Source organism: Capricornis sumatraensis, chromosome 8 (genome assembly GCF_032405125.1).
Source record: "Capricornis sumatraensis isolate serow.1 chromosome 8, serow.2, whole genome shotgun sequence".
NCBI classification, from domain to species: Eukaryota; Metazoa; Chordata; class Mammalia; order Artiodactyla; family Bovidae; genus Capricornis; species Capricornis sumatraensis.
Window position 1 is genome coordinate 90483647 of NC_091076.1, and position 14396 is coordinate 90498042.

Below are 14396 nucleotides of genomic sequence, written 5' to 3' on the forward strand. Positions count from 1 at the left end.
TCCCCTATCCGCATTCCTCCGCTGCGGATTTTATGCTTTATTTTCAGCACTAGCTAAACATAGATGGGTTTGCCTTGTGGCTCAGCTGGTAAAGAATCCGCCTGCAATGCAGCAGGAAACCTGAGTTAGACCCCTGGATTGGGAAGATCCCCTGGAGAAGGGAAAGGCTACCCAATCCGGTGACTTTCACTTTTACTTTTCAAACTCTGAATCCCATAGGGTTCTCTGTCGTCTCCGGTACGGTTTTATTTCAAATCCAACAGAACTGATAATTTCCAATTGTGGTCCTCGAGGAGACTCTTGAGAATCCCTTGGACAGCAAGGAAATCAAACCAGTCAATCCTAAAGGAAATCAACCCTGACTATTCATTGGAAGGGCTGATGCTGAAGCTGAAGCTCCGATACTTTGGCCACCTGATGCCAGGAGCCCAATAACACGAAAAGACCCTGATGCTGGGAAAGATTGAGGGCACGATAAGGAGGCGACAGAGGATAAGATGTTTGGGTGTCATCATCGACTCAGTGGACATTTGTTGTTGCTCAGTTGCTCAGTCGTGTCAGAGTCTTTTTTCGACCCCATGGATAGCAGCACGCCAGGCAAACTCCAGGAGACGGCGATGAACAGGGAAACCTGGCGTGCTGCAGTTCATGGAGTCGCAAAGAATCGGACAGACCAAGTGACTGAACAACATCCTAGCTCCACAGCCCTCCGCAGATTCTTTTCTTCTCTCGTGCCCGATGCACCGGGCTACGGTTGAGGACCAGCCTCGTGGCTCTCGAAAGTGAACCCTGCCGGGGGCAAACTGAGAGTTTAAGCATGAAACCCGCCCAGCAACTCACGGCGTCAAAACGCCCTGCGTTCCGGTAGGTCCTACCCACTCTTTGCTGGGTGGGGTGCTCCGCTGTAACCAAGGCTGGAGCCTGAGGTGACCGCTTGTGGACCTCTTGTGGACATTCACGGAAGTACAATGTGAGAGAAGCAAGCAAGAAAATCAACACAGTGGAGCACTCTAAAACAAGCCTTACAGACTCAAAGAAGCTCCTCCCCGCTCCTTCCGTGGAGATCCGCCTCCATCATGCGTCTCGGTGGTTGACTTTTTCCCCCTTTGATGACTCGGCCATCGACCAGCCCGGCCTGTCGTTTCCCAGAAGGCCCAGCGCCGGGAAGGGGTTTGCAGCTGCTCCGTCATCGTGCGGCCCGACGCGAGCCCGCGCTCGTGTGCAGGCCCGGCTCGGTTCCTGGTCTCCGGTGCGAGGGTTTACGCGAGGCCCCGGCCTCGGTCCCCGGACTAGGCCGCGACCCCGGGCGCCATGAAGCAGGAGGGCTCGGCGCGGCGCCGCGGCGCGGACAAGGCGAAGCCGCCGCCCGGCGGAGGGGAACAAGAACCACCGCCGCCCCCGGCCCCCCAGGATGTGGAGATGAAAGAGGAGGCAGCGGCGGGTGGCGGATCAACCGGGGAGACCGCTGGCAAGACGGCGGCTGCGGCGGCTGAGCACTCCCAGCGAGAGCTGGACACCGTCACCTTGGAGGGTACGAGAGCTTGGGCCGGGGACGTGCCCTGATCACGGGTGACAGCACCCGATGATGTAGCCTCTCCTTGGGACTCCAGCGTAGCCTCCACCTCCGTGACTTGGGGTTTCCTTCGGATCACCCCCAAGTGCCTGCTCCCGCTACCCTGACACTCCCGACCGCAGCCCGGATAACTGAAGTCTCTCTAGACTCTGGACTCCTCCCTTCTCACACACCTTCCCTCCACGGGGAATTGCATCTAGAATTAGGTCTCACTGGGCCCATAGACACCCTCTTCTAAGTTCTCTCCTCTTACCCTATTATTCCACTTATATCTCATCAGACTGATTCTAGTGATCCCAATGCATGACCGATCTCTATAAAAACCAGTGTCTGTATTTATCTTTGAAGGGGGATAAGACTAACACAGAATACTGACTCCTGTGTTTTAAGAATGATTTCTGTTGTCTTAACCACCTTTAATAAACTCCGCTAAGAGAGCCCTTTCTGCTTAGTATCTTGCTTCCTCGTTGCTCTCTAATTGAACTGGCCAAACGATCCTATCTCGTTTTTCTCTCCCTTCAAACCCTTACTCCTGCTCTGTTTCTAAAGAGTTTAAACACAGGATACACTTTCAACTTTTTAGTTGTCATTTGTTTGAGTTCCTGATACTCACCTCCCACCTAAACTATATGCCATTTCCCCCATTTCTCTTTTCCTTGGTGCCTGTTCTGTTTCCATCCTCCTCTTGTTCCTCCAAGTTTATATTTCACTTTTCCAACTTAGAGCATCCTGTCCATATTTGGAGTGGGTAGAGTGAAGACTCCCCACTGTGACCCTGGTGCCATTTCCCACTTCTGGATCAAGTAGGATAGGACTATTCATTGGATTTTCTCTCTGCTTAACTACGTGAGAAACTAGCTCAAAAACATTGAAATAAGCAAAGTTATGCTCCTGGGTGGTGGTTTGAGGTTGTGATAGTGTTGACTGCATCAGCTTCTATTCTAATACAAAGGAATACGAATACAAGGGAAACTGAGAAGCTACCAATTGATGGTACTCCCTTATTTCTGGACATTTGTTTCCATTTTCCTCCATTATAAATAGCTTTGCAGCCATCATCTCTGCCCACGTATTTGATCTATTTCTATAATTACTCATTCAGTATAGATCCCTGAGTTGAAAGGATATTTTTAAGGTCCTTGGTAGATATGTCCAGGAAAACTGTACTAATTTACATTATGCAAACATAAATGTCCTGGTCACCCCTGTACTCTGTATGTTATCATTTTTCAAATACTGTTAGAATGATTATTGAAAAATGTTTTCATCAGTGGTTATTTGAATACTAATGAAACATTTTTCATGTCTGTTTGTCATTCTTTTCATATTGACCATTCATGCTCATTTGTATTTATTTTAATCCTTTCTACAAGCTCTTTATTGAATATGCATCTCTGGCCACATTTGTTGCAGATACTTTTCTTTTGCTACAGTTATTAGAAGGATTTTGTTTGTTTGCTTTTTCTATGAAGTTCTTTCAGTCTTGTGTGTGTGTATGTGCGTGATTTCTCCCATTGTTCGCATTTGAAAAGTGTTTTCCTATTTGAAGATCTGCTAAATCCCCACGTGTTTTTGTTTTTCATGGTTTTTTTTTTTTTTCCTTTTTATGTCACTCTCTACTTCTTCCCCAACCCAGCTTTGTTTTTCTGTGTCTCTTGGTTATGTCTTAAAATTAGCATATGGCATCCATAAGTATTGCTCAACCCTGTCAGAGCAAAAGAGGGGACTGGCCACATCCTGACATTTGCAAGAGGCTTCCTAAGACTGCTTGGCTGGAGTGGCGGAGGGGTAGGAGGAGTTGGAATTCACATTTTTCCTCCCCTGCTCCTCCACAGACATCAAGGAGCACGTGAAACAGCTGGAGAAGGCAGTGTCGGGCAAGGAGCCTCGGTTTGTGCTGCGGGCCCTACGGATGCTGCCTTCCACATCCCGCCGCCTCAACCACTACGTTCTGTATAAGGCCGTGCACGGCTTCTTCACTTCCAACAATGCTACTCGAGACTTCTTGCTACCCTTCCTGGAAGAGGTGAGTGGAGTCAGGCCAGCACAGGAGTGTGGGCTTGGCTTGAGACACACAGGGACACACATTCCACCCTGGGTAGCTGTGTCCCATCCTGGAGACCTGTCTCATTACCTGCCACAGCAGAGACATGAAGCAAAGCAGCCCCTCTTAATACTCATCTGCCCTCTAACAGGGGGACCATCCTTCTGCCCTGTAGGGTCATTATTCTGAGTCAGAAAAAGGATCTGAGAATCAGAACCCTTCCAACTACATTCATTTCCCACCACTCCCAACATAGGGCCTGGGAGAAGGTTCTACCATCTCTCTGCCTCTGAAGCTTCACCATGGAGGATGTAGAGAAGAGTGGTTAAGGGACTTCCCCGGTGGCCCAGTGGTTAAGACTCCTTGTTTCCACTGCAGGCGTTATAGTTGGATCCTTGGACGGGGAACTGAGATTCCGCATGCCCTGCAGTGTGGCCCCACCCAAAAGAGAACCGTGGTTAAGAACACAGGTTTTGGGGGAAGGTTGAGTTTTTAATCCCAGCTCTACCATTTGGTGTCTGACCTAATTTCCCTGGGCCTCGTCTGATGTATGTGATGAGCAGCTCTGGGGGCACGTTGTGGGGCAGTTGCTGAGGAAGACGGGGAAGGCTCTTAGAACAGTGTGTGGCACAGAGTGCATGTTGATGACATTAGTTTGCTGGTGATGGTTGTCTGCATGCCAGGAGAAACCTCTCCTTTTCCTTTCTGACTGCAAAACTTCCCTTATCATTCATGGTACAGTTCAAGTCCTGCCCCTTGTTAAACTTCATTGGCCCTTCAGCTACCTTCATCTCCCTAAAATTCTGTATGCTTACAATCTGTTTCATAGATGTAAAACTCAGGAAATCCCCTGAGGTGGACAGTAAGACTTTACTGTCTGGGAAAGGGGAAAAGCAGCCTCCCCCAGCCCTGCCTGGAATATTTTTTAACCTGTACATCTCTGAAGTCCCCCATCAAGATCATTTTTTGATCTGTTACACATTATTCCAGTTTTAGTGACTAGATCTGAAAATAAATACTATATATATGTCAATTTCCCCCTAAATTTCTTTATTACCACCAAAAAAAAATTTTTTTGTCTCATTATTCTTTTTTGGCCAAGCCACACATCTTGCATAACTCAATTCCCCGACCAGGCGTTGAACCCAGGCCACAGCAGTGAAACCTAGAATCCCAGCCACTAGACCACCAGGGAACTCCCTGTCTCATTATTCTTGATCTCATCTCTAGAATTATATCACTTTATTAAACCCTGCCTGACAGAATTTGCAGTGGTTTCAGGTATGGTGGTTTAATCTCTAGTTAGATTGTAGGCTCTCTGAGGGGTCCTTACATCATCCTTTCTGTCCCCGTTCTCTTCTATAAGGATGTTATACCTCTGTAACTCTTTTCTGTATTGATTTTATCACCAGCCTTTTTTACTCCCTTCAATATTTTTGTATCCCCAGCACCCAGAAAAATCTTGGCACACAGTGGGCACTTAGTAAATCTCTGTTGAAATAATAGTGAGTGCTTAAGAAATTCCTGGTGTATTGATCTGACTGAGCTCTTCCACGGTAACTCACGTCCTCTCCTAGCCCATGGACACAGAAGCCGATTTACAGTTCCGTCCCCGAACAGGAAAAGCTGCATCGGCTCCCCTCCTGCCTGAAGTGGAAGCCTACCTCCAGCTTCTCATGGTCATCTTCCTGATGAACAGCAAGCGCTACAAAGAGGTATCCAAGACCAGAGCGTGTGACTAACGCGCCCCAGGCAGTGCGTGGGGTTAGTGGGGGAGATCGCCTCTTGTGAAGAAATAGATCATCACTGGGTCATTCACTGCCCCCCAGACTCTTCCCCAGCGTGAGGATGCGCCCAGCCCCACATCCGAGGAAGACCCCTCAACTCCTGCTCCGGCTCTGGGAAAGGCCTGCCCATAGCCACTGTGCCTCTCTGTGGCACAGTCCCTGGGTGGGGGATGCTTTGGAAAGGGTAGATTTGGAGGCAGAAAGACCTGGCTTCAAATCCCATTTGTACCTTAGGCAAATTGATTTCTTCCAGCTGTGTGTAAAATAAGACGAGCTGCCATTCTTACAAGTTTATCATTAGTATTAAATAAAAATAATACATTTAAAAAATAACTTGGCACAATGACCTGCACAAAGTCAGCATTCCCTACATGTTAATAAATGGCAGCTCTTACTGTGGATCTGAAAGACTCCATTGTGGATACGACTCTTCCAGCACCGCCTCCAGCTGGGGCAGCTGCCCTGGCAGGCTCAGCTTCTCTCCCAGGGGCACACCCAGGAGGTGACAGGTCTTATGCCTCCGTCTTCTGTTTTATTTTTTCCTTGCTTTGCCACTGGCTGGTTTTTGTTTGATTGGTTGCTCTTTAGCTATAATTCACGCACTTGAAAGTCTAGATTTCGATGGCTTTTTTGTATATTCACAAGGTTGTACAACTGCCCTCCTGTCTAATTCCAGACAAGCTTAGTCACTACCCCACCAACCCCCACCGCCCCCCACAAAGAAAAATACCATACCTGTTAGTAATCACACCTTGTTCTCCCCTCCCCACAGCCCAGTAATCTTTTAATACTTTGTGTCCCATGGATACTATGTGCCTTTTGTGTCTGACTTCTTTGTGTAGCTTAGGGTTTTCTAGGTTTATCCATGTTGTAGCATGTATCTGTACTCTGTTCCTTTTTATGGAGGAGTACTATTTCATCACATGGATATACCACATTTTGTTTAACCATTGATTGGATGATAAGCACTTGGGCCGGTTCCACTTACTGGTTATTGTGAAAAATGTTGATATAAACATTCGTGTGCAAGCTTTTATGTGAACATACGTTTCCAGTTCTCTTGGACATATGCCTAGGAGGGGACTTGCTGGCTCATGTGATAGCTCCGTGTTTAAATTTTGAAGCACTGCCGCTTGACTCTCTTTTGGCTGCCTCCCCAGGCACAGAAGATTTCTGATGATCTGATGCAGAAAATCAGCACTCAGAACCGCCGGGCCTTGGACCTCGTGGCTGCCAAGTGTTACTATTATCACGCCCGGGTCTATGAGTTCCTGGATAAGCTGGATGTGGTGCGCAGGTACCGGTGGCCAGGGGTCTCGCTCGCGGGCCTCGGGGTCAGCAAAATGGTCAGGCGCTGCACAGAGCTGTGCACTTGCAGGGGGCCGAGGCCTGGGAGGCGCTAAGGCCCCAGCAGGAAGTGGGGGTGACGGCTAACACGCCCTGAGCTGCGGGAGGGCTTGAGGGGCTGAGGCAGAGATGACCACTGGCCTGCTAAGTCCTGTCCCCCAGGCTCCTCCTCTCACCCACCTCTTCAGTGAGTCAGAGGTACCAGGGGAGTATGGCTGAGTCCCTTTGTTTTGCACCTGAAACTATCACAGCGTTGTTAATTGGCTGTGCTCCAATATAAAATAAAAGGTTTTTGTTTTTAAAAAAGGTATAAGGACAGGCTGGAAAGCCTTTCCCTCCTCTGCTTGGAACCTGCGGTGGCTCCCCATTCCCCTCAGGGAAAAGCCCTCCTGATAAAAGCTTTTGAGGCCTCATAGGGTCTGGGCCCCCCAGCTCCCCGACGCCTCGCTCTTCCATGGGCGCACACTCCCCTTGGCTGAGAGTGCCCTCCTCCCTGCGTCCTCAAGCCTGTGCTTAACTGTAACCTTCTCAGTGAGTCCTACCCTGACCGGTCTGTTTAAAGCCACAACTCCCTCCTGTCCTCCGGCGCCCCTATCGCACTTACCCTGATTTCTGCGTCACCCCCCACCCCCACCTTTTGTCAGGCCTCACGGTACACTTATTCATCATGAGAGTTGTCTGTCTCCCCCATCTGAGTGCGGGTCCTCTGTGCACCCACACTGGTGCGTTACTAGTTGACTGTTCAGAGTTGTTACTTGAGGCCTTTGACCTCATCTCTTTCCTTCTTGAAGCTTCTTGCACGCTCGGCTCCGGACCGCCACACTGCGGCATGACACGGACGGGCAGGCCACACTGCTGAACCTCCTGCTGCGGAACTACCTGCACTACAGCCTGTACGACCAGGCCGAGAAGCTGGTGTCCAAGTCCGTGTTCCCCGAGCAGGCCAACAACAACGAGTGGGCAAGGTACCTCTACTACACAGGTGAGCAGGGCCCGCCCCAGCCAGGAGGCGTCTCAGGCTCACTCGGCACAAATTGGCTAAGAATGTGGTGCCCGTGGTGCCTAAGAGGCGCTCTGGTTTGTGGAGGACCAGGGTTTGGATAACGCTCTCGTCTTGATCAGCTCTCCTCTTCTCACACCCAGGGCGCATCAAAGCCATCCAGCTGGAGTACTCAGAGGCCCGAAGAACAATGACCAACGCCCTTCGGAAGGCCCCTCAGCACACAGCTGTCGGCTTCAAACAGACGGTGAGCAGCAGCTCTCTCTCCCCTTTGACCCCCTTACTCATCTGATACCACGTTAGTGCTGTTTGCCCATCTGAGGAGCCAGGAAGGCATCTTCACCTTGTCTTCGTACCCTAAAGGTGGCATCACGTGTCTGTTTCCACCTAACGCTGTTCAGGGCACCTTGGGCCGACACTGCCTGCGCCTCTGGCAGTGTATATCCCGAGTCTTCTCCCTGGTAGGTAGGTTTTAAATATTCCTGACTCCCCGGAAGATCCTATAGTCTTTTCATGCACGGGTCTTGTTTGTGTTGATTAGCTCTGGACTCTTTACCTGGTCCCTCAGGTGCCCCTTTGGGAGCAGTGGTGTCTGTGGCCAGGGAACCCAGGGCCCTCCGTAAGGTGACCGACTCAGGTGGAGGCAAACCTCGGCCACGTCAGAGCTGTCAGTCCCCAGGTATATTTCTTGAGTGCTGACCTTGATACTGGGCACTGTGAGGGATAGAAAAGAAGGATTAGAAATGGTATTCGCACTCAGAGATGGAATCAGAACACCTGAAGCAGAATGGCTTGAGAGCTGTGTAGAATCACAGAGCCTAGCAGCCAGAATTAGGACCCAGCTTTCCCAGCCACAGATGACTGCTCCCACACTCACACACAGGCACCTCCTGGCCCTTGAAAGAGAGCATGAGGAGAGCCCTTGAAGGATGAGCATGTATACCGACGACCTCAGTTTGGTAGGAGCTTTGGTTTTAGTTCAGCAGTTCAGAGAAAGGCAAATTTAGTTGTGGTAAAATAAATCTTTAAACAGTTATATTTGATCTGGTTTTTGAAAGATAGGTTGAATTTTCATAGAAAGGGGTGGTTTTTCAGACACATAAGGTACATTGCAGAATGTAAGATTGCTTACAGTGTAGGACACACACTAAACCTTCTTCTAAAAATCAGTAAAAATGCACGTAATTGACATACAGGCTGTGGTGCACACCAAGGAGAGGTGTCATGGGGTAAAGCGGTGTTTTCAAACCAGATTTTGCTGCGGATGGATAAGGTTTCAGAGTTTTCTGTGGTAGACCCAGGTTGCAAGAAGGAGCAGAGGGAGCTGGAGTGAGGCCTTGCCCGTGGACTGTTGGTGAAGGAGCCAGGAAAGAGGTGGAAGGGCTGCTCGAGAGGTAAAGAAGCCGAGGTGGGAGAACTTCCCACCCAGAGAGGCTGAAGCAGATAGGTGATGAGCCAAGGCCTGGGAAGAGGTAGGAGGAATGGGCTAGAGAGCCCAAGTGGAGAGCTAGCTTTAAGTAAAAACAGGGCGGGTGAGAATGGGTAGAGACAGATGTGGAGTTTAACATGGCATCTGAAGCAGAGCACACTGAAAGTGTACCATCCGTAATTGTTCCACGTTCTCGCCTTGGGGGAATCTCATTTGTTTTCACGGCTTAGCTCTCTCTGCCACAATGCATCACTGAAGTCCATTAATCTGTCTTAATCTGCCCGGGTTGCTGTAACAAGACTGGCTGGCTTAAACAGCAGAAATTCTATTTCTGGAGGTGAGAAGTCCGAATTCAGGATGTCAGTGTGGCCAGGTTGTTCTGGGAGCTTCTCTTTTGCTTGGAGTTGTCCATCTTCTGCCATCTCCAAATGGTCTTCCTTCCGTGCATATCTGTATCTCTAGTTCTTCTTGTAAAGACCCCAATCATAATTGGATTAGGGCCCACTCACAGGACTTCATATTCCCTTCATAAACCTCTTTAAAGGTTCTAGCTCCAAATCCAGTCACCTTCTGGGGTACTCGGATTAGGACTTCACCATAAAAATCTGGGGGTTCCCAGTTCCGCCCATAATACAAGTTTTGAGCCCTCTCGTAAACCCAGACCTGCAAATTCCACTTCTCAGCACACATCTCCATTAAGATACTTGCTGGCTCCTCACATTCACCTTGTCCAGACCCGCCTGTGTGCCACTTACAGTTCTTCTTGCTCTCCTCGTCTGCATAGAAGCCTTGGGTCATCTTGGACTTGTCCCCACCTTCCCTATCGCTGAGTCGTCTGTTGATTTGCCTGACGCCTTTGGTAGTCATCTCCTCTCTGATGGTGCCCGTGCCCTTGTTTGAGCCACTGACACTGCTGGTCACCATCCTCCCCTCTGCCAGCCCAGCTTCCCCTGCCTGACTCAGTGGAGGTCCTGGCTGGTCTGCCTGGTCCAGGAAGCTTGCATTTTTCCCATTTCCTACCCAGTAAAGTATTGTGAGTCTTGTGGGTCTGGTAGTTCAGGTAGTAGTATTGTTATTACACCCATTCTAGGGAGGAGGAATCCAGAGACTCGACATTTCTAGCTAGCAGGTAAAGACTGGCATTCTGTCTCCGAGCTCAGAACTCAGCCTGGCACTCAGAACTGGGCGTCCCGAGACGTGCCCCAGGCATCTCTCCTGACAGACCCCCTCACCTCCTCAAGTACACTGGCCTCTTCTCCAGCCTGTCCCTTTGGCTGAATCATTCTCCCTCCTTTTTCTGCTTCATCAGATTTCTCAAGCTTGGGACTTCCCTCATGATCCAGTAGTTAAGACTTTGCGCTCCCAGTGCAGGGGGCACAGGTTCTGTCCCTGGTCAGGGAATTAAGATCCTGCATGCTGTAAGGTGTGGCCGAAAAAGTACCAGTCTGCCATTGCTTAAAAGAATCCTCAGAGCTCATGTTCATTTCTGCCATCACCGTGGCTTTCCCCTCACTCACGGAGTACGCAGAGGGACAGGGTAGTGGTGAGCGAGGGGACCACCCCGGAAGGCGGGGCCCTCCCTGCCCAGCTGTGGGCACCATCACCCACCCCCGTTTTTAACCCCTCGCCTCCTTTGTGACACTTGCTTGCCCGTGGTTTAGCTGTCTGGGCTCCTGTCCCTCCTGCTTGTGGGGGAAGTCGTCCCCTTCTCCCACAGTCTCCCTTGCAGGGTGCTGCATCAGGAGGAGGGACCCGGTTTCCCAGGCAACCCTGTCCATCATACCCAGCTCATTCACCGAGGCTCTGCAGGCCCTTTCCTGTGCTTCTTCCTCTACCCAGACGACTAGCTTACATATGGTTCACCTCCGTAACCAGCATCTTTAGACTGGCTTGCATCCCATCCCTGAGGCCTCTGGGCCCTGCTTCCTCACTGGTTCTGAGCCATAGAACCTGCCCATCCAGCCTGTAATTTGGAGCTTTGCCATTTTGGAGCATTGTGCACTGATTGGCTAAGTGAAATGAAGCTGAGGGCCCGATGTAGTCAAAGGGTCAGAGGCTCCCAGGGCCTGATCCCAAGGCAGAGCCTCGGTTCCACATGCAGCACAGCTTGAGGGTGTTTTCCTCTCTCATGGGCCCAGTCCAGTGCCGCCGTCCTTCTTTTCCTGTGTGTCTGGCTGAGTTGAAGCCCCCTTGGTTCTCTCCTCCCACCCTGTGGGCTCCCTGCCCACTGCCTTCCAGGTGCACAAGCTTCTGATTGTGGTGGAGTTGTTGCTGGGGGAGATCCCAGACCGGCTGCAGTTCCGTCAACCATCCCTCAAGCGCTCACTCATGCCCTACTTCCTTCTGACCCAGGGTAAGGCTGGTCCCCTCCCAGGGCGTGCCGCCCCCCAGCACTGTGTCCCCTCTGGTGTATGCGCCACGGGCAGCATCTGACCCACTCCTCTCCCCACCACAGCTGTCAGGACAGGAAACCTAGCCAAGTTCAACCAGGTCCTGGATCAGTTTGGGGAGAAGTTCCAAGCAGATGGGACCTACACCCTCATTATCCGACTGCGGCACAACGTCATCAAGACAGGTGTGGGTCAGGCTTGAGACTCTACCTTCCAGGGTGGGGGACACAGGTTCAATTCCTGGTCAGGGAACAAAGGTCCCACGTGCTGCGGGGCAGCTAAGCCCACACGCTGCAGTGAGAAGCCCTTGCGCTGTAACAAAGACCCAGTCCAGCCAAACTAGAAAAAAGAAAAGGTAACCTGATCACTTAAAAAAAAAAAGACAAGTGTGGGTCAGGGTCTGAGGGAGCCTGGAAGCAGGACTGGGACTCGGCTTCTCTGGGGCTGGGACAGCGCTGTGGCTGCCCGGGCAGGTGAAGGGTCTGTGCCCAGCCTATCCTCCCCGCGCCCCTCCTCCCAGGTGTGCGCATGATCAGCCTCTCCTATTCCCGCATCTCCTTGGCGGACATCGCCCAGAAGCTGCAGCTTGATAGCCCAGAGGATGCAGAGTTCATTGTCGCCAAGGTGGGCCTGGTTCGGGGGTCACAGACGCCATGTTTCAGACGCGGGGCGGGAGGGGGTTGACGGCTAAAGCGGCGGCATGCCCAGCTTACAGTGAAGCCAGGAAGTTGCCAGAGTGTCTGTGTGTGCACGAATGAATGTAGGAGAGATCAGCAAGGACAAAGAGATGAGACGGGATGTTCTCAGACTTAGAAGATGGACTTTCTGGTGACTTCTCCCTTTGGGGCCTGCAGGCCATTCGAGATGGCGTCATTGAGGCCAGCATCAACCACGAGAAGGGCTACGTCCAGTCCAAGGAGATGATTGACATCTATTCCACCCGCGAGCCCCAGTTAGCCTTCCACCAGCGCATTTCCTTTTGCCTGGATATTCACAACATGTCTGTCAAGGTGAGGGGCCCTGAGCTGCAGAGCCAGCTGGGCAGCACGCTGCCACACCCACAGGCTCCTAGAGAAGACCGGCTTGGTTTGGGGCCCGGCTCCCAGTCTCTAAAGCACTGGGGGTCCGAGAGGGGTAAAGGACTTGGCTTGTGGGACCACAATGCCTCTGTGCACTTAAAGGGTCTGGTTGCCAGGGAGGATGAGACTGGGGTTTAGGGTGTGCGGTTCTGGATTTGGTTCCAAATTTGAGTCGTTTACCTTCTGTGAAGTCTCCATGTCTCCATCTGTGAGACTGATAGTGAGGTATTACCTGCCCTGCCTGCTTCACAGAGTTGTCGAGATTGGATGAAATCACTGTCTTGGGGCACTTAGCAAAGTTTGAATTGTGTAAAGGGTGGGACCACCATCTTGGTCCGCAAAAGGCTCCTAAGCCCTTGTGGGTCAGGTGCTGGTACTGTCGGACACTGTTTTTCCTGGTCTCTCCCCCCAGGAAACCAGGCATATCACTTTGTCTGAAATCAGGCAAACGCTGTGCATGAAAGACCCTTTGTGACTGGTCCCCTGTGTCTCTAGCCTCACTCCCCAGGACTGCTCCCGTCAGCCCCTCCCCCCCCTTCTCCCCTCCTCCCAGCTGGCCCCACTGAGCTCCAGCCTAACCTCTCACACCTTGAATGTCTGCCTAGAATGCCCTTCCTTCCACTCCCATAGGCCATCCGTTCTTCCTCCTTCTCACTGCCAGTCCGCCTCCCTGCCTGACTGAGAGGGCTGGTCGTTTATCCCTCTGGATTTTCTTTGTAGTGTTTATCACGTGGTGTCACGGGTCATTAGTCACCATGCCCCAGCAGACTAAACTGAGGAGTGTCACCTGTCCGGTACATTTCCTAGCGCCCAGGTGCCTGCCTCCTCTTCACTCACTCCTCTCTCCATTGTGCTTCAGGCCATGAGGTTTCCTCCCAAATCCTACAACAAGGACTTGGAGTCTGCAGAGGTAAGCTGCTTTCTGCTTTGGGTGGAAGGGGAAGTTTCTGGAAAGCCTGGGTGGGTCGGGCTGGATGCAGACCAAGTGAGTGCCTGGCTGGCCCTCAGCCCCCCGCCCCCTGGCCCTCTTCCCCAGGAGCGGCGAGAGCGGGAGCAGCAGGACTTGGAGTTTGCCAAGGAGATGGCAGAAGATGACGACGACAGCTTCCCTTGAGCTAGGGGGCTGGGGAGGGGTGGGGTGAGTGGGGACTGGCTCTGTCTTTCCCCCGTGGGGGTCCCCTGCCCAGGGAACTGGCTCCTCTTCCCACACGGGGCACACAGACTGCTATGTGCAGGGGGTGAGGGGTGCAGGGAGCCGGCCACCCTACCTCATCCCAGGGCCCCTCCTCAGCCGGTGACTTAGCACACGGGGGCAGGCGGGCGGGCGGGCAGCCTCCCCAGGGCAGGGTCCTGGCTAGTGGTGTGGGCAGCACGATGGGAGGGACTAGCCCTGTGCCCTCCTCCAGGGAGTAGGGCCCCGGAACTGGGACATGTGTTAGGCTGTATGTTTTTTGAAGCTTCAATTATGATTTTTAAACAATAAAAAGTTCTCCAAAGCTCCTTGTGTATCAGTTACTCTCTTTTGCCCTCACAGGTACAGTGTTACAGCCCCAGATTTTTCTCCTGGCCTGGGAGTGCCAGCCCCGGGCATGATCTGAGGACCTGATGCAGTTGTAGATGAGGAGGCGGCCAGGGGCTGGGTGAAGAGATTCTGATCTGGGGTCAGAAGGGCCTGGGTTTACTCTTTCACATCTAACTGGCTCTCAAATAAGTGGGCAACTCTCTAAACCTCTCAGGCTCCTTTGGC

General features: G+C 51.7%; 1 protein-coding gene across 1 annotated transcript; it reads left to right on the forward strand.

Annotated features, from left to right (window-relative positions):
• The first annotated feature begins 1178 nt into the window (after window positions 1-1178).
• Window positions 1179-14091, forward strand: PSMD3 (proteasome 26S subunit, non-ATPase 3). The gene is made up of 12 exons (XM_068976189.1): window positions 1179-1531; window positions 3409-3599; window positions 5195-5332; window positions 6565-6701; window positions 7543-7733; window positions 7895-7998; window positions 11419-11533; window positions 11636-11755; window positions 12091-12194; window positions 12425-12580; window positions 13509-13559; window positions 13686-14091. Exons 1-12 carry the CDS (start codon window positions 1312-1314, stop codon window positions 13761-13763), a joined length of 1605 nt encoding a protein of 534 aa, XP_068832290.1. The 5' UTR covers window positions 1179-1311; the 3' UTR covers window positions 13764-14091.
• Window positions 14092-14396: the final 305 nt, after the last annotated feature.

Bases quoted from the DNA above. Each gene is read 5' to 3' on its own strand.
- PSMD3 (XM_068976189.1), top strand. From the start codon at position 1,312: ATGAAGCAGGAGGGCTCGGCGCGGCGCCGCGGCGCGGACAAGGCGAAG. The intron at 3,600-5,194 runs GTGAGTGGAGTC...GTCCTCTCCTAG, and splicing joins TGCTACCCTTCCTGGAAGAG to CCCATGGACACAGAAGCCGA. The intron at 11,756-12,090 runs GTGTGGGTCAGG...CCCTCCTCCCAG, and splicing joins GCACAACGTCATCAAGACAG to GTGTGCGCATGATCAGCCTC.